General features: G+C 39.7%; 2 protein-coding genes across 3 annotated transcripts in view; one reads left to right on the top strand and one right to left on the bottom strand.

Moving 5' to 3' along the window:
- ALG14 (ALG14 UDP-N-acetylglucosaminyltransferase subunit) overlaps positions 1 to 23,701 on the bottom strand; it is a 925,968-nt gene that overhangs the window by 346,069 nt on the left and 556,198 nt on the right. The gene's annotated exons all lie outside the window — the stretch shown is intronic.
- The window catches only part of LOC126073262 (TLC domain-containing protein 4-like), a 96,031-nt gene that overhangs the window by 54,686 nt on the left and 17,644 nt on the right, over positions 1 to 23,701 (top strand). For both annotated transcript variants that reach the window (XM_049879728.1, XM_049879729.1), the window contains one exon: positions 22,990 to 23,062. In XM_049879728.1, coding sequence (XP_049735685.1) covers positions 22,990 to 23,062 — 73 coding nt within the window. The remainder of the gene's footprint in view (positions 1 to 22,989; positions 23,063 to 23,701) is intronic.

The following is a 23,701-nucleotide window of genomic DNA, read 5'->3' as shown; positions in this document are numbered from 1 at the left end:
TAATAGACAATAGATAGTTAAAAATATTTTTTTAGTTCGAAACTCTAATGATGAAAATAGAAAACATCCTTTCAGTAACCCTAATAAAATTTTTTCTGATCCTGTGGCAAATTTAAGATTTTTACTACTTTCTTAAATGTTATAACCATTAATATATTACTATTTTAAGATGCATCAAAAGACTTCTTCCTTTTACAGGCCTTAGATATTTGGTAGATAGTAAGTACTGTTTCTAAAAAAGGATGGAAACTGATTAACAAAATACAGGTTAACTATTGAAAAATGTGTGTGAGTATAGAGGTGAGTTCAATGTTGTTGTTAGGTGCCGTCGAGTCGTTTCCGATTCATAGGAACCCTATGCACAACAGAATGAAACGCTGCCTGGTCCTGGGCCATTCTTACAATCATCGTTATGCTTGGGCTCATTGTTGCGGCCACTGTGTCAATCCACCTTGTTGAGGGTTTTTCTCTTTTCCACTGACCCTGTACTTTGCCAAGCATGATGTCCTTCTCCAGGGACGGATCCCTCCTGAAAACATGTCCAAAATATGTAAGACACAGTCTCACCATCCTTGCTTCTAAGGAGCATTCTGGTTGTACTTCTTCTAAGACAGATTTGTTTATTCTTTTGGCAGTCCATGGTATATTCAATATTCTTCGCCAACACCACAATTCAAAGGTGTCAATTCTTTTTTGGTCTTCCTTATTCACTGTCCAGCTTTCACATGCATATGATGCAATTGAAATACCATGGCTTGGGTCAGGCACACCCTAGTCTTCAAGGTGACATCTTTCCTCTTCAACAGTTTAAAGAGGTCCTTTGCAGCAGATTTACCCAATGCAATGCGTCTTTTGATTTTCCGACTGCTGCTTCCACGGCTGTTGATTGTGGATCCAAGTAAAATGAAATCCTTGACAACTTCAATCTTTTCTCTGTTTATCATGATGTTGCTCATCGGTTCAATTGTGAGGATTTTTGTTTTCTGTATGTTGAGGTGCAATCCATACTGAAGGCTGTGGTCTTTGATTTTCATCAGCAAGTGCTCCAAGTCCTTTTCACTTTCAGCAAGCAAGGTTGTGTCATCTGTGTAACACAGGTTGTTAATGAGTCTTCTTCTAGTCCTGATACTGCGTTCTTCTTTATATAGTCCAGCTTCTCATATTATTTGCTCAGCATGCAGATTGAATAGGTATGGTGAAATGATACAACCCTGACGCACACCTTTCCTGACTTTAAACCAATCAGTATCCCCTTGTTCTGTCCGAACAACTGCCTCTTGATCTATATGCCGGTTCCTCATGAGCACAGTTAACGTTCGGGAATTCCCATTCTTTGCAATGTTATCCATAATTTGTTATGATCCGCACAGTCGAATGCCTTTGCATAGTGAACAAAACACAGGTAAACATCCTTCTGGTATTCTCTGCTTTCAGCCAGGAACTGTCTCACATCAGCAATGATATCGTTGGTTCCACGTCCTCTTCTGAAACCTGCCTGAATTTCTGGCAGTTCCCTGTCGATCGATATACTGCTGCAGCTGTTTTTGAATGATCTTCAGTAGAATTTTGCTTGCGTGTGATATTAATGATATTTTTCTATAATTTCCACATTCGGTTGGATCACCTTTCTTGGGAATAGACATAAATATGGATCTCTTCCAGTCAGTTGGCCGGGAAGTTGTCTTCCATATTTCTTGGCATAGACGAGTGAGCACCTCCAGTGCTGCATCTGTTTGTTGAAACATCTCAACTGACATTCTATCAATTCCTGGAGCCTTGTTTTTCAGCAATGCCTTCAGAGCAGCTTGGACTTCTTCCTTCAGTACTATCGGTTCCTGATCATATGCCACCTCTTGAAATGGTTGAATATCAACTAATTCATTTCGGTATAATGACTCTGTGTATTCCTTCCATCTTCTTTTGATGCTTCCTGCATCGTTTAATATTTTCCCCAATGGAATCCTTCACTATTGCAACTCGAGGCTTGAATTTTTTCTTCAGTTCTTTCCTCTTGAGAAACGCCAAGCGTTTTCTTCCCTTTTGGTTTTCCATCTCCAGCTCTTTGCAGATGTCATTATAATACTTTACTTTGTCTTCTTGAGAGGCCCTTTGAAATCTTCTGTTCAGTTCTTTTACTTCATCAATTCTTCCTTTTGCTGTAGCTGCTCGATGCCTAAGAACAAGTTTCAGAGTCTCCTCTCCCATCCATCTTGGTCTTTTCTTTCTTTCCTGTCTTTTGAATGACTTCTTGCTTTCTTCATGTATGATGTCCTTGATGTCATTCCACAACTCGTCTGGTCTTTGGTCACTAGTGTCCAGTGCATCAAATCTTTTCTCAGGTGGTCTCTAAATTCAGGTGGGATATACTCAAGGTCATATTTTGGCTCTCGTGGACTTGCTCTGATTTTCTTCAGTTTCAGCTTGAACTTGCATATGAATAATTGATGGTATGTTGTACAGTTGGCCCCTGGCCTTGTTCTGATTGATGATATTGAGCTTTTTATTGTCTCTTTCCACAGATGTAGTCAATTTGATTTCTGTGTGTTCCATCTGGCGAGGTCCACGTGTATAGTCGTCATTTATGTTGGTGAAGGAAGGTATTTGCAATGAAGAAGTCGTCGGTCTTGCAAAATTCTATCATTTGATTTCTGGCATTGTTTCTATTGCCAAGGCCATTTTTTCCAACTACTGATCCTCCTTCTTTGTTTCCAACTTTTGCATTCCAATCACCAGTAATTATTAGTGCATCCTGATTGCATGTTCAATCAATTTCAGACTGTGGCAGCTGATAAAAATCTATTTCTTCATATTTGGCCCTAGTGGTTGGTGCGTAAATTTGAATAATAATCATATTACTGGTCTTTCTTGTAGGCTTATGGATATTATCCTATCACTAACAGCATTGTACTTCAGGATAGATCATGAAATATTCTTTTTGAGGATGAATGCAGCACCATTCCTCTTCAAGTTGTCATTCCCAGCATAGTAGACTATATGATTGTCTGAGTCAAAATGGCCAATACCAGTCCATTTCAGCTCACTAATTTTTAGAGTATCGATGTTTATGCATGCATTTCATTTTTGAAAATTTCCAATTTTCCTAGGTTCATACTTCTTACATTCCATGTTCCAACTATTAATGGATGTTTGCAGCTGTTTCTTCTCATTTTGAGTCGTGCCACATCAGCAAATGAAGGCCCCAAAAGCTTTACTCCATCCACGTCATTACTCTGAGGAGGCAGCTCTTCCCCGGTCATCTTTTGAGTGCCTTCCAACCTGGGGGGCTCATCTTCCTGCACTGTATCAGACAATGTTCCACTGCTGTTCATAAGGTTTTCACTGGCTAATGCTTTTCAGAAATAAACTGCTGGGTCCTTCTTCCTAGTCTGTCTTAGTCTGGAAGCTCAGCTGAAACCTGTCCTCCATGGGTGACCCTGCTGGTATCTGAATACCAGTGGCATAGCCTCCAGCATCACAGCAATACAGAAGTCCCTACAGTATGACAAACTGACAGACACGCAGGGGCGAGTTCAATATCAGGTTGCAATTTAGAAATATGTTCTCTGCACATGAGCCACACATAATCACGTGTTATGAAAAGAATGTAAGCTGGTGCAAAGTAACAGATTACTTGCATGCGTTTTTAAATGTGAATATTATGAATTGCTGTTCTCTGCTGGGCACTGAAACCACAACCTTAGTAAATGTTTGGCTATGCATGGACTGGCAAGTTGAATGTTTAATTATGTGGGATAAATACTTTTCTTCTCTTTGGTTTTTGTAGTTTGTTTTAAGCCAATCAAATACATGCTGGATTTTTGAAAAAGAAAGTAACTGTTGCCTTAGCTGCTAAAATTAATACATAAAGGAAATTGAGAGCAATTTAAAAAAAAAAAAAGATGGTTGTTGCTTCTTTGATGCCTTCCTATGTTGTGTTGTTTTAGTATGAAATAAATTTAACTAATTAAAGTGAATCTATTCGCAGGGAATCAAAATAGAAAAAATTAGATGAAATGATATATGTTTCCATGCAAAGAAATCCTGTGATATATTTTTTTTCAGACCCTACCTTTACTGGATTTTTCATGCAGTGAATCCCTAGGTCACTGTGTGCATTTTATTATTCTAAATAAGCCTATCAAAATAATTGTGCAAACCTTTTTCACATATACAGTGAGAACTGGTATTTGGAAAGCACTTTGACTTGATACTTATTCCAGCTATTTGTAGTAAGGCTGTTTGTAGTAAGCTTTTTTTCTTAAAAGAAGATTTTGTAATTGCATCTTTAAAATACGTCAAGTGAAGAATAGAAGCAAGTTTCCTGTGGCTTTTAAAGGTATGCCGTATAGAAGAAATAGTGGAAAATAAGATTCTTTGATTTAGAGTATTGCAGGCTATAGATAGGTTATGTAATGTTTTGATCACTGTTTTTGTACCCTTCTCTAATGTATTTAGTGAAGTTTTAAAATTCTCTAGTGGAGTAATTTAAAGACAGAATCCTCTTCTGTCTGTATAAACCAAAGCAAACTTGTTGCCATCAAGTCAATTCTGACTCATGGCAACCCCACGTGTTACAGAATAGAACTGCTCCACAGGGTTTTCTTGGCTGTAATCTTTACAGAAACAGATTGTGAGGCCTTTCTTCCATGGCACCCCTGGGTGCACTACCCAAGGACTTTTCTATCTGTATTGCTATTGTGCTTGCTAGGTGTTCCTGAGTTGGTTCCGACTCATAGTAACCCTGTTTACAACAGAAGGAAACACTGCCTAGTCCTGCACCGTCTTCACAATTGTTGCTATGTTTGAGCCCACTGTTGTAGCCACCTGGGCAATCCATCTCATCAAGGGTCTTCCTCTTTTCTGCTGACCCTGTGCTTTATCAAGCACTATGTCTTTCTCCAGGGACTGGCTGCTCCTGATCACATATCCAAAGTGAAACGAAATCTCACCATCCTCACTTCTCTGGAGGATTCTGGCTGTATTTTTTCTAAGACAGATTTATTTGTTCTTTTGGCAGTCCATGGTATATTGAATTTCTTCACCAACACCATAATTCAAATGCATCAATTCTTCTTCCATCTTCCTTATTCATTGTTCAGCTTTCACATGCATATGAGGCAACTGAAAATACCCTGGCTTGGATCAGGTGTACCTTAGTCCTCAAGGTGACATCTTTGCTTTTTAACACTTTAAAAAGTTCTTTTGCAGCACATTTGCCCAATGTAATATGTCATGTGATTTCTTGACTGCTATCTGTATAAACCAAAAAAACTAAATCCTCGATTCCTACTCATATTGACCCTATAGGACAGAGTAGAATTGCCCCATAGGATTTCCAAGGAGTGGCTGGTGGATTAAAACTTCCAACCTTTTGGTTAGCAGCCAAGCTCTTAACCACTGCGTCAGCAAGGTTCCGCTGTCTATATACCAAAACCAAACCCGTTGCTGTCGAGGTGATTCTGACTCATAGAGGTTAAAATCCTACAGGTTTTTTTCTGATATTCAGCTTTCATCCACTTTTGGGCAAGGTACTAATTATTAAGAAAACCCAACAGGCTAATCTCTTATCATCTGGAAAATAAATACATTTATGCTTCAATGTCCTATTTTTAAGGATAAACCACCATTCTTTGTACACAGTTTATGATTCTCTGGTAGGCTTACTTTCACCTGTGTTCCTTCTCAATCACCTCCTCTACCCAATCAAACCACGGCTTGAGATGAGTAACAATAAATTTTGAAAACTATTAGGGTAAGGAAACCCTGGTGGGTAATGGTTGAGTGCTGTGGGGGCTAATCAAACAGTCAGCAGCTCAAATCCACCAGGCACTTCTTGAAAACCTGATGGGGCAATTCTGTGCTGTTCCATAGGGTCGCTATGAGTCAGAATTGACTTGACAGCAATGGGGTATTAGGGTTAACGTGAAAAGAAAATCAGCAAGTATGCGTACACTCCTGGCTCTTCTGTATTATTACACAACCCTGGGATCTAATCATTTAATGATTCCAATATGAAGAAAATTGGTTTCAGGTGGTTCTTGGTGCATTTCTTTAGGGGTACTAGGTTTGGTGTAATGCCTTGAAGGTGAGAATTTCTGTCTTGTTTAGTGCTTTATCTCAGTAAAATACATGTGAAGTGATGTTGAACAATGAACGATTTGTTATGTCAGATACAGTAAATTTGTAATTTACACAGAAGACAAGAATTACAAAACTATTGGTCTTATGTGTAGTCTAAGAAAAAAGTTCCCCAACATTGCCGTGAAATAAGTGCTAGGACTCACTAACATTTTGCCATTAATAGTACAGAGAAAATAAAAAACTTCTTTTAAGAGGATTTTAGTAGTTTTGCCTATTCTTAACTACATCGAAAAACTGCATTTTCTTCTTTTCCCCAATTAGAGTAGCCTGAAAGGAAAATTTAGGTAAGCATGGTAACCATGGAAACCCTGGTAGCATAGTGGTTAAGAGCTACTCCTGCTAACCAAAAGGTCGGCAGTTCGAATCCATCAGGCACTCTTTGGAAACCTTATGGGGCAGCTCTATTCTGTCCTATAGGGTCACTAAGAGTCAGAATCGATTCGACGGCAGCGAGTTTGGTTTTTTGGTTTTTATAGTAACCATGAGAGCAACATTTCAAAAGATAATCACGTTTCAAAAATTAATATTCTCTTGACTAGGTAAGTGACAAAAATAGCAATTTAATATAGTTTACTAAAACAAGATTCAATATTAAGGCCTGGGTGATTTATATTTCCTACTAAATTCACATACAATAAAAGAGATTTAGTATTGAAAGGAACATATTTTTTCAAAATTTGAATAATCCATTAATGTTTTTCCTACTAAAATAAAAGAGATTTTCCACTCTTTTTTTTTCCATGGAGTAACAAGCAATAGACTGTAGAAAGTAAGTCTTGGAAGTTAGTTGTTTTGTTAGTATTTCTCTAACTTACACAAATCGAAATAAAAGCAAAATTATACATTTAGCTAATAAGTCTTACTACTAATTGAGGAACCTACAATGATAAAAATGTAAAGTAACCATGTTTCCAAATATATATATGTGCATACATAACCTGTGACCCTAATACACCCCAACGTATTTTCTCCTTTTCAAAATAGGAGACTGAGAGCTTCACATAACTAACGCCATGGTGAACCTATAAGTTTTTCTTTTTCCTCTGTGTGCCTTCTCCTTTCCACATACTTTTGTTGATGACTTTGTTTTGATCTGGTACAAATAACTTTGTTATTTGTTTTGATCTGATGCTAGTGACTTTGTTTTGTTCTGTCCCACCATCTGTGACTTACAACCCCCATGGGGAAATTAGAGCCCAGATGTCTGACATGTATATCTTTAGCCTGATAAGGAGATGTCAGGCATGTATTTCTTTAGTCTGATAAAGAGTCTCTTGTCACTATCTTGTAATGAATAACTCCTCTAGCCATGCCATCTGCTGGCTATGAAGACACTTGTAACTCTTGTAAAAACTCTATATAAACTCTAATGTAAAACTGTTTTTGGGGACTCCATAGAGACAATTTGCATTGCTGTTGGATCTCAGGTAGTGTCACTTCCTAAATAAACTTTCTCACACTTTCTGACTTGCAGTACATTTCATTGGCTCAACTGCTCCAGGGCATGGACCCTAGTCGGGCAACATAAACCAAAAAAAAAAAAAAAAACTTCGTTACCATTGAGTCGATTCTGACTCACAGTAACCCTACAGGACAGAGCAGAACTTCCCTGTATGGTTTCCAAGGAGTGGCTGGTGGATTTGAACTGCCAACCTTTTGTTAGCAGCCAAGCTCTTAACCACTGTGCCACCAGGGCTTCTGCTCCTGTAAGGCCTTCCTCATTTTTGGTTTAGGAGGAGGTGAAGTCTAGCTCTGCCTTCCTTGTTCTGTGGTGACTCCTTCATCCTCTTCTGTGAGCACAGAGCATCCCCTTAGATTTGTATGGTGGAATTACCTTAGCAGAGCTCTCTCTGTGTCTTTTCTAAGCTTGCTAGCTTTCTTAATTCATTTTTTCTTCCAATACCAGGAAAGAAAACAAGTTGATAGATTGGACATGGCATGTGATGATTAAAATAGATGTCAGCTGAGAGAACTGTCATGGCCACGCTAGTAAATATTTTATTTTCAATGTAGATTTTTTAAGAAGGAAGTTTATCAAATGACTGAAACGAAGTCAGAAAAAGGAACTAGTAATCCATATCCATATGTTGGATGATGTATTACATTTTTATAAAAGCTTCAGACTAGAATAATAGGCTGAAACAGATAGAACTTACCAGTGATAAATGTTAAGCTTTGCATTTAGGTTTAACAATAATGCAAGAAGGGGGAAATGACTTGGAGGTGGTAGATGACCACAACTTTGGTTGAGGCAAAAGCATGTCACATCTGCTAAACAAGGAAAGTTATTTTGAATTTAGATTCTACGGAAGAAGCACAATACCCAATTAAAACAAAGTTACAGTTGTTCCCTGGAGCCCTGCTGGCATAATAGTTAAGAGCTCTGCTGCTAACCAAAAGATCAGCAGTTCAAATCCACCAGTCCCTCCTTGGAAACCCTACGGGGCAGTTCTACTTTGTCCTATAGAATCACTATGAGTTGGAATTGAGTGGAGGGCAATGAGATAGTTTGCCTGGTCAGACCACACTCAAAATAACCATCATCTGAGTTTCCTAAACCTGCGTGTGTTCAGGGAAGGCTTCCAGATAACAGTAGAGGGGAGATTACGTTAGCTAGCTAGTGTCCTATGACAGGTAATTAAAGGACTCGGAAACGTCAGCCTAGAAAGGACAAGAAGCTGGGGACATGATGACTTTGAAATGTGCTTGGAAATGTGAAAGCAGTAGTAAGTGAAAGAGAATGTAGATTTATTCTGGATTATTTCAGACCCGGAACTAGGATCAATGAGGATGGTAAAGAGAGGTAGAGGGATTTCTGTTTCACACAAGAAAGACATCCCCAATGATTAAAGGATTATAATGTGGTTAATGGCCTGCCTTTTTTTCTCTTCTTTTCTTTTCTTTTCTTGAACTTCAGATGAAGGTTTACAGAATAATTTCTCATCAAATGGCTAGTACACACAGTGTTCTATGACATTGGTCAACAACCCCATGACATGTCAACACTCTCCCTTCTCAAACCTGGGTTCCCTATTGCCGGCTTTCCTATTCCCTCCTGCTTTCCAGACCCTGCCCCAGGGTTTTGTTCCGTGGCCCTGTTCTATCTTTGGCTGAAGGGTGAACCTCAGGAGTGACCTCATTACTAAGCTAAAAGGGTGTCTGGGGGCGATACTCTCAGGGTTTCTGCTGTCTCTGTCAGGCCAGCAAGTCTGGTTTTTCTTTTTGAGTTAGAATTTTGTTCTACATTTTTCTCCAGCTCTGCCCGGGACCTTCTACTGTGATCCCTGTCAGAGCAGTCAGTGGTGGTAGCCGGGCACCATCTAGTTGTACAGGACTCAGTCTGGTGGAGGCTGCGGTAGATGTGGTCCATTAGATCTCTGGCAGAGTCATTCCCTTGTGTCTTTAGTTTTTTTCATTCTTCTTTGCTCCTGAAAGGGTAAGATCAGTGGAGTATTCTAGATGGCCACTCGCAGCCTTTTAAGGTCCCGGATGCTCCTCAACAAAGTAGGATGTAGAACATTTTCTTTATCAACTATGTACACCAATGGAACTAGATATTCCCTGAGACCATAGTCCCTATAGCCTCAGCTCAGCAATTCTGCCCCTCAGGGAGTTTGGATGTGTCTGTGGAGCTACCATGATCTTGCTTGTACAGGTTCTTCTGGCTTCCCCAGTATTGTGTACTGTCTTGCCCTTCACCAAAGTTACCACTTACTTACTTTTTTTTTTATTGTCTATTAAGTGGTTTTCCATCCTCATCCCTCCCATCCCTCGTAACCAACAAAGATTTTTCCTTTTTTATGTAAACCTTTCCATGAGTTGTTTGTTAAAATTCCCCAGTGAATCCATCTTTTTTTTTTTTATGCTTTAAGTGAGAGTTTAAAAATCAAGTCAGTCTCCCATACAAAAATTTATATACACCTTGCTGTATACTCCTAGTTGCTCTCCCCCTAATGAGACAGCACACTCCTTCCCTCTACTCTCTCTTTTTGTGTCCATTCGGCCAGCTCCTGACCCCCTCTGCCCTCTCATCTCCTCTGCAGACAGGAGATGGCAACATAGTCTCATGTGTCTACTTGATCCAAGAAGCTCACTCTTCACCAGTATCATTTTCTATCCCATAGTCCAGTCCAATCCCTGTGTGAAGAGTTGGCTTTGGGAATGGTTCCTGTCTTGGGTTAACAGAAGGTCTGGGGACCATGACCTTTGGGGTCATTCTAGTCTCAGTCAGACCATTAAGTCTGGTCTTTTTATGAGAATTTGGGGTCTGCATCCCACTGCTCTCCTGTTCCCTCAGGGGTTCTCTGTTATGTTCCCTGTCAGGGCAGTCATTGGTTGTTGCCAGGCACCATCTAGTTCTTCTGGTCTCAGGCTAATGTATTCTCTGGTTTGTGTGGCCTTTTCTGTCTCTTGGGCTTATAATTACCTTGTGTCTCTGGTGTTCCTCATTCTCCTTTGATCCAGGTAGGTTGAGACCAATTGATGCACCTTAGACGGCCGCTTGCTAGTGTTTAAGACCTCAGGCACCACCATTCAGAGTGGGATGCAGAATGTTTTCTTAATAGATTTCATTATGCCAATTGACTTGAAACCATGGTCCCCAAACCGCCAGGGATTTTTGTTGTTGTTGTTGGGAGTCTTTTTTAATTACCTTTTCAATCTCTTCTCTGTTTATGGGTCTGCTCAGATTTTCAACGTCATTTTGTGTTAGTCTGGGCAGGTTCTGTGTCTCTAGAAATTTGTCCATTTCCTCTAGGTTTTCAAATTTCTTGGAGTATAGTTTTTCATAATAGTCTCTTATGATCCTTTTTATTTCAGCTAGGTCTGTTGTAATGTCCCCCATTTCGTTTCTTATTTGGGTTATTTGTGTTCGCTCCTGTTTTTCTTTTGTCAGTTTGGCCAGTGGTTTGTCAGTTTTGTTGATCATTTCAAAGAACGAACTTCTGGTTTTGTTGATTTTTCCTATTGTTTTTCTATTCTCTATTTCATTTATTTCTGCTCTGATCTTTATTATTTCCTTTCTTCTGGTGGCTGTGGGCTTCTTTTGCTGTTCTCTATTTGTTCAAGTTGTGTAGCTAATGTTTTATTTTGTTCCTTTCTTCTTTTTTGATGTGTGCATCTAGTGGTATAAATTGACCTCTGAGCACTGCCTTTGCTGCGTCCCAAAGGTTTTGGTATGATGTGTTTTCATTGTCGTTCGATTCCAGGAATTTTTTGTTTCTATCTTTGGTTTCTTCTATTTACCCAGTGGTTTTTAAGCAGAGTGTTATTTAGTTTCCATATAACTGATTTTTTTTTCTTACTCTTCCTGTTGTTAATTTCTACTTTGATGGTGTTGTGGTCAGAGAAGATACTTTGTATTACCTCAGTGTTTTGGATTTTGTTGAGGGTTGCTCTGTAGCCTGTTCTGGAGAACGTTCCATGTGAGATGGAAAAGAACGTGTACTGTGCAGCTGTTGGATGGAGTGTTCTATATATGTCTATGAGGTCAAGTTGGCTGATTGTGCTCTTTAGCTCTTCCATATCTTTGTTGAATTTCTTTCTAGATGTTCTGTTCTTTAGCAAGAGTGGTGTGTTGAAGTTTCCTACTATTATTTTGGAACTGTCAATTTCTCTTTTCACTGCTGTTAAGAGTTTGTTTTATGTATTATGGAGCCCTGTCATTTTAGGTGTGTAGATGTGTATCATGGTTAAGTCATCATGATGGATCATCCCTTCAATCATTATGTAGTGCCCTTCTTTGTATTTTATGATGGATTTTGTTTTAAAGTCTATCTTATCTGAGATTAGTATTGCCACTCCTGATCTTTTTTGGTAGTTATTTGTACAATATATTTTTTCCCATCCTTTGATTTTTAATAAATTTACATCTTTGTTTCTAAGTTGTATCTCTTGTAGACAGAATATTGATAGATCCTGTTTTATTTATCCATTCTGTCACTCTGTGTCTCTTTATGGGTGCATTTAGGTCATTTACATTCAGTGTAGTTACTCATAAGTGTTAGCTTATTGCTGTCATTTTGGAGTGTTTTTTTTTTTTTTTTTTTTTTTGTGGTGCTAACATTTTCTTTATTCCTCTTACTCTCCTGTGCTGAATTCCTTTTGTTTGTGGATTTCTTTTTCATTTCTGTTATTTTTGCAGATTTTGTTTTTATGGAGGCTTTTGTGTTTTTCTTCTTTATTTTGCTGATTAGGTTTGTTAACTTTCTTTGTGGTTACCTTGAAATTTAGCCTTGTCATCCTAGGTTTGAGCCGGTATATTATTACTTGGTATCGCCTTGCCTTCCTCTCCATTAGAAAGTTCTATACATATACTGTTTATTTCCTCTTTTATTGTTCTGACATTGTTGTCATTTATGGATTAACCTCTCTGGTTCCCTGCTGCAATTCCTTTGGTTTTGGATAGTCCTTGAGAGTTCATTTCGTCGATTGGTATCCGGCTGGTACATTCTTGCAGCGTAGATTCTTGTAAGGCTGGTTTGGTTTTTACATATTCCCTAATTTCTGTTTATCTGATAATGTCCTAATTTTTCTATCATATTTGAATGAAACTTTTGCAGATATATTATTCTTGGTTTGCAATTTTTTTGTCCAAGGTTTTATGTATGTTATCCCATTGCCTTCTTGCCTGCATATTTTCTGCCAAATAATCAGAGCTTAGTCTTATCATTCCTCCTCTTTATGTGGCTTTTTGTTTTTCTCAAGCTGTTCTCAGGATTTTTTCTTTGTCTTTGGTCTTAGGGAGCGTGATTATGATATTATGCCTTGGTCTTTTTCTTTTGTTGTCTATTCTATATGGGGTTCGTTAAGCTTCTCAGATGGTCAGCTTTTCATCCTTCATGATATTAGGGCAGATTTCTGTCAGTAATTCTTTGATATTCCTCTCTGTGTTTTCTGCTTTCTCTCCCTGGTCTGGAACTCCAATTGCTCGCAAATTTTTGCTTTTGATTGTGTCCCACATAACTCTCAGGGTTTCTTCATTCTGTTTTCTGATTTTCCTCAAGCAGAGTTGTAGCCAAGTTTTTGTCTTCAGTTTCACTCATCCTGTCTTTCATCATTTCAAATCTGCCCCTCAGCTTTCTATGACTCTGTCTATTTCTGAAATCTTGTTCATTATCTTTTGGATTTCTAATTGTTGTTTTTTATGATTTCTAGTTGTGAATTTATTTTGGCATTTTGTTCCTGTATTATTTTCCTGAATTATTCCATTTTTCGGTCTGTATTTTCCATGAATTTGTCTGCTTTTTCCATAAATTTGTCTATTTTTTCCTCATTTTTGTCTTTTTTCTGCTTCAACTCTTAGATTGCTCTAAATATTAGAGATTTGAGTTCCCTGTCAGGTAGTTCTAGTGACTTTTCTTCTACTGAAAACTTGTCTGGTGTTTTATTTTCAATGCTTACTGGAACTATCCTGTCCTTTTTTTCTATGTTTTGACATTGTCTGCTTCTTCAGGACATTGAGTAGTTATTTTCTTCATTTCTTGACTGTAGATTTGTTTGTTTCATCCTGCTTTTTTGTCATATATGGTTATGTCTGAGCAGGCAGGCTGTACGTTCTTTGTTGTTTGCTTGTCTGTAGTCATGATACTTTTCACCTCCTTGTCCAGTGGGGAGGGCCCGTCACTCAGCTATGGTGCAGCATGGCAAATCCAGCTGAAGGGGGGGACTGGGATAGGCTGTTGGTGGCACATACTAGGGCCAACAGCATGGGCCAGGAATCAGGGCTGGCCAGGTTCCAGTACAACTTACCTGTGCTGCTAACGGTTGTGATGTTCAGCGCATGGTGCAGGTAGGCAGGAAAGAGGTGGGAGGTTGTGATGTGTAGAGCTAATAGGGGCATGGGAAAGAGGAGAGAGAAGAGAGAGAAACAGGAGCCAAAAACAAACTAACAAAGGAAAAAAAGGTGCTTATGGAGCTTGCCATTGCAGTGGAAAGATGAGAAACCGAGAAATGGAGAAAAGCAAAAAAGGGAAAAAGAAAAAAAACTAGATAAAAATTTGGAAAAGAAAAGAAAAACCCCAGGAGTCGCACCAGTGGGGCTGCAAAGACTGGAGAAATGGTTCCCAGGCTGTGCAGTATAGCATGACTGGAGGCAGTATAGATGTCACACAGCACCATGTATTGAGGAGACAGGAAAAGAAGGTAAGTATACAGAGACAAGAACTGAGAAAGACAGAAAGGGAAAAAGAGAAAGAAAAGAAAAAAAGAAATGCCCCCAGGGATCCCACCTATGTGGCTGCGCAGATTGGGGGAGTGACTCCTAAGCTGTGCAGTGCAGCCTGGCTAGAAAGGGCTCCCAAGCCATGAAAAGAAAATGAAAACAAACAAAACAAAACATATCAGAACAAAGCAAAATGAAACAAAGCAAGCAAAAAAAAAAAAAGGCGTGGTGTCACAGGCTGGGGCAGTGGTTCCCCAGCTGAGCGGGGCTTCACAGCCTTTCAAGAAGAAGCAAAAATGTCACACGGAGCCAGATGTTCAAGAGAAAGGAGGGGGAGATGGTTGGAGACATGGAAGAAACCAAAAGAAACAGAAAGAAGCAACACCAGCTAAGAGGGCTGTCCAGTGCAGGCCAGGCGAATCCACGTACTCTGAGACCAAAGCAGTTGCCTCCTGGCCAAGAGACTGTGGCTGATTGGAAGTAGAGGAGGCCTAAAGGAGGAAGATAAGAAGGGTGGGGGTTATGAAAGTGTGTATTATTTGTTCCTGGGTGCCCTGTCTCCTGCTCGGAACTTCATGAAGCTACTTTCCTGTACCCCCTGCCTGCTGATCTCCAATGTGGGTGGGGTGGACCAGGCAGCAAGGATGTGGCACTTCCTGGTCAGCCGATCCACCACAACCAGCCAGGAAGCTTGGAGGTAGAGCAGCAAGGTGAGGATGCGGGGTGGGAAAGCATGTATCACTGGTTTCCGGGTGTTCTGTTTCCTGCTGGGAGCTCCATGAAGCTGCTCTCCCGTGCTTCCTGTCTGTCAGTCACTGACAGGGGTCCAAGATGGCAGATCTGTGCTACCTTAGCTGATAGGGGCCCTTCGCTCTTATCTCTCCTCATTCTCTGTCCTCTGTCAGTTTCTTATCGCATTCGATGTTTGGGTGAGTTCTTTATCTCTTCATTTAACACCCAGGTTGCAGGAATGCTGTTTGTCTCTGTTTTACTTAGTTTTTTGAGTCTTTGCTGTGGAGGGATGTCGTGGTGCTTCTCTCTATGGCACCATGTTGGCAGGAAGTCCTGGCCTAGCTTTTAAATGTGCTGTTCTACCATAGCATATTTCAATCAAATAGATATAATAGGGTAGAAGCTTTGGGTGGTGCTTGCACTAAATAATCTTTAAAGTTCCATTCTTATTCTGAGCTTCTATGATTTAACAATTTTGTTGAAATTATTTATTTAGGTCCAGTACTGAGGACTAGACAATGGGTAACTAAGAGTAAGCTATGTCATCAAGTTTTTAAGTAACCCTGGGAGGATTATGTGCAAGCAGCTGGCCTGACAATCAATTCACTTCCTTGGAGGAAAGGGAGAAGAAAATGTGGCTACTAACCCAGTTTAATCTACGTGGGTAAATGTTGTCGTTAGCTGCCATAGAGTTAGCCCCCACTCGTGGAGACCCCATACACAACAGGATAAAACAGTTCTGCTCCATCCCCATGATTGATTACAGATTAGACTATTGTGATCCGTAGGGTTTTCACTGGGTGGTTTTCGGAAACGGATCTCCAGCTCTCTCTCTCTAGTCTGTCCTAGTCTGGAAACGTTGTTGAAACATGCTCAGCATTATGACAACATGCAAGCCTTCAATGACAGATGAGTGGTGCCTGCTCCTGAGGTGCATTGGCAGGAAATTGAACCTGATCTTCTGCATAAACCAACCTGTTGCCCTAAAATCAATTCCGACTCATGGCAACTCTGAAAGATAGAAACCACCACAGGGTTTCCAGGGCTGTAAATCTTTAGGAATGCAGACTGCTACATCTTTCATCTGCAGAGTGACTGTTGAGTTTGAACTGCTGATCTTTTGGTTAGCAGTCAAGTGTTTAATCATGGTGCCAACTGGACTACCACTGAACCACCAATGCCTCCTGGGTAAATAGAGTACTGATATTTGTTCAGAAGAAGATACCTTAACTCTGAAATGCTCTTAGCAGAATGTCCTTGTCTAAGGATTATTTATACTGAAGAGAACTCAGTATCTATGAGGCATGGCTTCTTGGAGAATGTCATGTAGGCTGTACAACTTTCTGGGGGTATAAAATGGAGATGTTTTGTAATTTGGACTTTCCCTGCTGTGTAAGGAACTTTGTAACCCTCATGTAGTTGAGCACGCATCTATTTTGAGCCAGAGCTGTCTGTTAAATGCAGGAAGGACCTGGGTTGCGACTCCCCTTGATGTCCCAGACCTCTTTCTGCCTTACCTGCATCTTTTGAAGGGCATATCTTTGTAACATTTAGTAAAGCTTGATTCTAGGTAAGATCACTGTTTCATATGAGTCTGATTTGACAACCCCATCCTGTGTGTTAGCTCAAACCTGATCTTGTAATTTAATATCCAAAAGCTTTGAATGATTTAAGTTAAGGAAACAGTTATAAATATAGGCATGGATTTTGTTCTCCAAACTCATTTCTAGTTTGATGGGTCCTCTGAAAGGCTTTCCCATAGTAATGTGTTAAGGCTCTGGATCAGTCTACAAAACCCTAAATCACCTATAAAAACGGCCTCATTATTGCTACTGTAGAACACAGCCATATTTTTATACAAGGTTCTAATTTGGGTTGCCCAGAGTTTATCTTCTACTAATATGCCCTGGCGTGCAGCAATTAAGTGCTTGGCTGCTAACCAAAAGGTTGGTGGTTTGAACTCACCCAGTGGCTGTGTGTGTGAAAGACTTGGCAATCTGCTTTCATAAAGATTACAACCTAGAAAACCCTATGGGACAGTTCTACTCTGTCACATGGGGTAGCTGTAAGTGAAAATTGATTTGATGGCACCCAGTAACAATGCGGGTGGGAAAGGGTACATTCCCACTCGGAGCCATTGGTGGTAGCATAGTATTTAGCACAATACTCTCAGTCAAAACCAAAAACAAAACCCATTGCTGCCAAGTCGATTCTGACTCACAGCAACCCTGTAAGACAGAGTAGAACTGCCCGATAGGGTTTCCAAGGAGTGCCTGGTGGATTCGAACTGCCAGCCTTTTGCTTAGCAGCCAGTCATGTAACCACTGTGCCACCAGGGCTCCCCCAAAAATCTCCTAGATAATACAAAAAGGCATAAATATATGTAAGAGAATGTATTCACTATTTATATAAACTGTGTGAATATACGTCAAGTATTATCAGTAGTTATTTCTGGAGGATCAGATATAGAGAACTTTATACTTACTAAATTAGCTCTACAAACTCGATTTTTAAAAAACATCTATAATCAGAAAAAAAAAAAGATTACTAGAAATTAACGCAGTGATCTTTCCATTCCCTAAATTACTACAGGAGTACTGTTCTGTTGTTTGGTATACATTGTATTTTTTAATACTTTCCTATATTTAAATCTTAGCTCCTTAATTGAAGACATCGGTATTTTATATCCTTATCCCCTGCTCCCCACCCTCTTAGTTCAAAATTGCTATGAGCCACACTGGGGTGTAGAACTGCTTCAGTAGTCTTGGTTCTGGAGTCTCTGCCTGGTGAAATGGTAACATACTCCACTGCTAACTGAAAGGTTGGAGGTTCAGCTCTACCCGAGGTACCTCAGAAGAAAGTGTTGGTGATCTAATTCCAAAAAGTCAGCCATTGAAAACCCCTATGGAGCCCCGATCTACTCTGACACACATGGGGTAGCCCTGAGTTGAAACTGACTCGATGAAAACTGGTTAGTCTTGCTTCTATATTTTCTTGTCCTGTATGCCAATGACTCCCAATCTTCTTCATCCTACACCCACAACAGCTAGCACTCACGTGTGGGGTGTATTTCTAGAGGCATGAGTAGCCATTAGATAAGCTTCAGGTTATGTACAATTTGTTCTTGTTACTTTATCCCCTTCCATTCCACTCACCTATATCTACTGGAATGCAAGTGAGATAGATAGTATAAAAAGGAAAAGATTAAATCTGTTCTGAGATATTTAAACAGATTTCAAACTTTGATACTTTATTGCTAGTAAATTATGACAAATCTTGCAACTGACTTCTCATCAACATGGTGTTTCCACTTTTACCATCTACCTTTAAGGAGCTTTGTCTTTAGTAAAATACACACTTGCTGTGGTCTCTGCATGACTCTGTAAAAAAAGGGGCAAACAAAATAGGATTTGTCTGATCCCTTCCAGAGCTTAGAAGAAAATTCTTTTATCCAGTAATTATGAAAATCTTGATTTTCTTACCATGGGAAAGATAAGTTCTAACTGCTGACAGGGGCTGAGACCAGAGGCTTAGAAAGTAGGGGCAAAGACAAGTAAAACTATTGTGCACCTACTGCTGCTAGAATGGAAACCCTGGTGGCATAGTGGTTAAGTGCTACAGCTGCTAACCAAAAGCTCAGCAGTTCAAATCCACCAGGCACTCCTTGGAAATAGCATGGGCCAGCTCTACTCTACCCTATAGGATCTCTATGCGTTGGAATCGACTCGACACCAATGGTTTTTTTTTTTTTTTTTGCTTAAGAGAGCTTTTGTGATAGGTGGGACCTAAACACAGCCTCGCTCTCCCCTCCCCACCCCTCAAAAAAAAATTCTTACTTAGAATGGCAGAAAAAAGTAGAAAAGGCCTCTTAAGTCAGAATACCTAGGAAAGGCACAGAGGAGAAAATATCAGGTCTTTATGAGTGAGATTAAGGACTTGGATTGACCAGGGCATGGGATTTGTATGGGAGTTGTTGCTGTAAATTTGAATGAGTAAGATAGAAACACCTTCTGGAATAAAAGTTCTAACTCACTAGCCTTGGATTGTTATGTTTTATTGAGTAGTTTTACGACCTTTAGCCAGAAAATAACCTGATACAACTGGCGTTTTAGAAAGATAAATCTGATGATGTTATGCAAGTGAGAGATAATGAAGAATGTAATTTCGGTAGTGATGTTAGTGGTTGTATTAATGAAAAAAAAGAAAAAAAGAAGGAGAAACAAATCTAAAAGCCATTTTTGCAGTCAACGGAGCATGGTATTTAATTTAAGGGAAAGAACAGGCCAAAATGACCCAGAGCACTAGAAGTATGTGATACTATGGGAGGAAATGGGAGATCCAGTTTGAGAAGAAGATAACTTTTAGATGTGGTGAGGTCTGTGGTGATACGTGAGTATGCTAAGGGAAAGTGACCCACAGGCCATTAGAAATAAAGGTTTGTCTACAGGAGGGGTGGTATAGCCAGGATCAGAGACCGGAAGAAGGATGATCTAAAAGAGGCAAAGGAGAACTCCAGAAAGGTAGAAAGGGAACCAAAAGAGTACACATTTGGGCAACAATGGTTGTTTATTGAAATGGAAAATTAAGGCCCTTTACAACAATATTGTAAGTTAAAATGCTATGGTAAATAAAAAATAGGGACTGTTTTTAAAATTAATTAGAGAATTCATTTTCATTTGAGAATTAGAAAATATTCACAAACAAAAAGATAATATAATCAACCCAGAGATCATTTTTTATATTGTTTACTTCGTTACCATTTACATTTAGGTGTATATCCTGTTTACTTTTTCCCTTATGTGTGTATGTTTATGTGTGTGTGAGTCAAAAATAATATTCTACATGTGAGTGTATAATCTGTATTACAAAAACAGGATAAAAATAAATGTTAAATTTCACATATTAAAGTATTTCATACAACAAAATAAGCCTGGTAATCTTGTGTCAGAAAGCAATCTGTCAAAGTTGAATGGGTTTGTCAGAAGGAGAGGAATCAACATAAAGGGACTTCATTGGATAAAGATGTGACATTTTGATCGCCAATAGCAATAATGACTACAGTTGATTTAAACCCATTGATTCATGAGTTCTTAACTTTACTAAGAAAGATAGGAAGGAAGGAAGAAAGGAGGGAGGGAGGAAGGGAGGAAAAGAGAGGAAGAAAGAAAGAAGCCAAGTGGAGGTCTCTCCTGTGGGTGCTGTTAAATGGCAGTTGAGGCTGGAGTCATTTGAAGGCCCAGTTGGGTTGGACTTCCAAGAGGGGCTCACTCACATGGCTGGCAGTTGATGCTTTTTTCTGGGAGCTCAGCTGGTGTTGTCTATAGAGTGCTGTTGTTAGCTGTCCCCAAGTTGGCCCCTGGCTCATGATGTGAAGGCAGATGACGCCATGCAGAAGGGAATGCAATGCTGCCCAGTCCTCGTCATCCCCATAATTGGTTGTGGATCAAACTATTGTAATACACAGGGTTTTCACTGGAAGATTTTCAGAAGTAGATCACTAGGCCCTTCTTCCTAGTCTGTCTTAGTCTAGAAGGTCCACTGAAACCTACTCAACATCAGATGCATCATCCAGAAACCCATTGCCACTGAGTTGATTCCATCTCATAGCCACCCTATATAGGGTTTCCCATGTGGTTAATCTTTACAGAAGCAGATTGCCACACCTTTCTTCTGCAGAGTTTGGTAGGTTTGAATCACTAAATTTTTGGTTAGCAGCTGAGGGTTTAACCACTGCAGCACCAGGGGTCCTTATAAGCATCATAGCAACATGCAAACAACCACTGACAGATGGGTGGTGGCTGCACATGGGGCGCATTGCCAGCCATCTAACCCAGGTCTCCTGCATGGAAGGTGAGATTTCTACCACTAAGCCACCAATGCCTATATGTGACCCTATACGTAGCTTGGGCTTTTCATAGCCTGACAACTCTGTTCTGAGATGGAGCACCCCAAGAGCAAGCATTCCAAAAGACCATTCTGTAAGAAGATTCAAGGCTTCTTATGACCTAGCCTCAGAAGACCCAGAATGTCACTTCCATTGCATTCCATCGGTCAAGTGAGTCACTAAGGCCAGCCAGGATTTAAGGGGAGGGGAATTAAGACACCACCTCTTGATAAGAGGAGCATTATTGTACATGCAGGAAGGGAAGGAGTTGATGCTGCCCATCTTTTGAATCTACCACATCTTCATTTGTCAGTTTTGAAGCCCTGGTGGTGCAGTGGCTAAGAACTATGGTGAGCTATGGCTGCTAATCAAAAGGTTGGCAGTTGAAATCCATGAGGTGCTCCTTGGAAACCCTAAATGTGGCAGTTATACTCTGTCCTATAGAGTCTCTGTGAGTTGGAAGTGACTTGATGGCAACAGCTTTGGTTTTTTTTTTTTTTTTTTTTGGTGTTATCTTCTTGCTATGATGGATAAAACTTTAACTCTTACAGCTATTTCTCTTCCCTTCTTCCTCTCAATGTAGTTACAGTATTTTTAATTCTTTGTTGCCTTTAAAACTTCAGATACCTTTATCTCTGGTTTTATAGGATTTCTTGATACTTCTGAAGTGGAGGTATTAGAGGAGCCCTGGTTGCACAGTGGCTCAGTGCTATGGCTGTTAACCAAAAGGTTAGCAGTTGGAATCCGGAAGTTGCTCCTTTGAAACCCTATGGGGTAGTTCTCCTCTGTCCTGTAGTGTTCCTGTGAGTCGGAATCGACTTGATGACAATGGTGTTTTTTTTTTTTTAATCTCCCTTCTACTTCTCTCCCACTTTGCTTCTCAATTTCTGTCATTTGTACTTGTATTTTTGTATTGCCCATATTTTTAAATATTCATATTTTACTCAGTAATCATATTAGCTTTCCCTTTATCTCAAGTTGATCCTAAACATAGGAAGTCAGTAAAGGGTTTGTTTTGATTATATTAAAATAGGTTTCTTTTGCAACCAGGATTTCATTTCCTATCTAACCCCTAGAGTTTCTAATTGTCTTTTTTCCTGCATTATCTGCCTTTATCACCTATTTGAGTTGCTCCATTTCTCAAGGATAGTATCAAAGCTCTGAAATACCTTTTCTCAGATTCCTGCTCCCCAAACTCTCTACCCTCTTGCTCCAGTCTAAACAGGCTGCTCTCTAGGTCTGCTGCCCAGTGGCCTGGGGCTTCCTGTCATTAGTCTCCTGGGTTGGAGCCTTTGTTTCCTGGATCCCATGTCTTTAAGTTTCCAGGTTTGCTTGCTCATTTTTCTGCAGCCTATCCTCAAATAATTTCCTAAGAAAGCATGTGAAGGCAGTAAACTCTGAGTCATCTTTGCAAGTTCTCCAGTTGTTTGTAGTCTCACACTATCTGGTTCCATCATTACATCTATTGGTGGCATATGGATATGTGATGTACGGAAACCCTGGTGGCATAGTGGTTAAGTGCTACAGCTGCTAACCAAAGGGCCGGCAGTTCAAATCCGGCAGTTCCAGGCGCTCCTTGGAAACTCTGTGGGGCAGTTCTACTCTGTCCTGTAGGGTCGCTATGAGTCGGAATTGACTCGACGGCACTGCGTTTGGTTTGGTTATGTGTTTGTTTCTTCTAAGTTTTGTTATGTATAACTCTGAGTGAACATCCTTAGATCTTCATATTTGTGTATATGATAATTATTATTAATCTTGCTATGGTTATTTGAACCACTCATTAGTTCTATTTGAGAAAACTATTTGCAACCGCTTTGCTTAAGCAAATATTGTTTTTTAGCAAATATTGTATACAATATACCATTTTTTAAAAATGCTCTGGAACACCACGTATATTTCTAAAACCTCAAAAAGAATGTATAAACTGGCTGCAGAAGGTTAGAAATCTCCTCCGTTTGTTTTGATATTAATGGTGTTATTTTATGCTGAGAAGCTATTGAGTTTTCTTCAATATTTGGAGTTTTGGGAAGGAATGTTTTCACTGATATTGTGTTTTATGTTTATTTTCCAGATGGAAGAAGTAGTGGCATACATTGGGAGTTTCGCCTGATAGTACAACTTTCTACCCTGTTTTATAATCAGCGGTACGTTACTGATATCGTTAATTATTTTAAAGTTGTGCTGTTTATTTTTAGTTTAGGGAGAGATTTTTCCATGATCCTAAAGCTACTATATAATAAATGAACATACAGGATGTGAATTGTTACCACCATTGTACAAATGAGGAAGCTGAGGCTTAGAAAGACTAGAGTAACTTTTTTGGACTCCCTAGCTAGTAAGCGGTGGTGGTAGCTTTTACCCAGCTGTCTTTGCAGCTTGACAATGCTTTATTATACTTTATTCCAGGGAATTTGTTATGGATTGAATTGTGTCCCCCAAAAATGTGCACCAGCTTGGTAAAGTCGTGATGCCTAGTATTGTGTAGTTGTTCTCCATCTTGTGATCTGATGTAATTGTCTTATGTGTTTTAAATCTTAACCTCTATGATGTTAATGAGACAGGATTAGAGGCAGTTATGCTAATGAGGCAGGACATGATCTACAAGTTTAGGCTGTATTTTTAGTCCGTCTCTTTTGAGGGATAAAAAAGAAGCATGTAGAGAGGACAGGGACCTCATTACCACCAAACGAAAAGCGCCAGGAGTGGAGCATGTTCTCTGGACCTGGGTTCCCTGCATTGAGAAACTCCTATACCAGGGGAAGACTGATGGCAAAGGTCTTCCC

This window comes from Elephas maximus, chromosome 3, assembly GCF_024166365.1.
Source record: "Elephas maximus indicus isolate mEleMax1 chromosome 3, mEleMax1 primary haplotype, whole genome shotgun sequence".
In the NCBI taxonomy this organism is placed as follows: Eukaryota; Metazoa; Chordata; class Mammalia; order Proboscidea; family Elephantidae; genus Elephas; species Elephas maximus.
The sequence above is the reverse complement of the archived record's forward strand: the minus strand, read 5'-3'. Positions and strand labels throughout refer to the sequence as shown.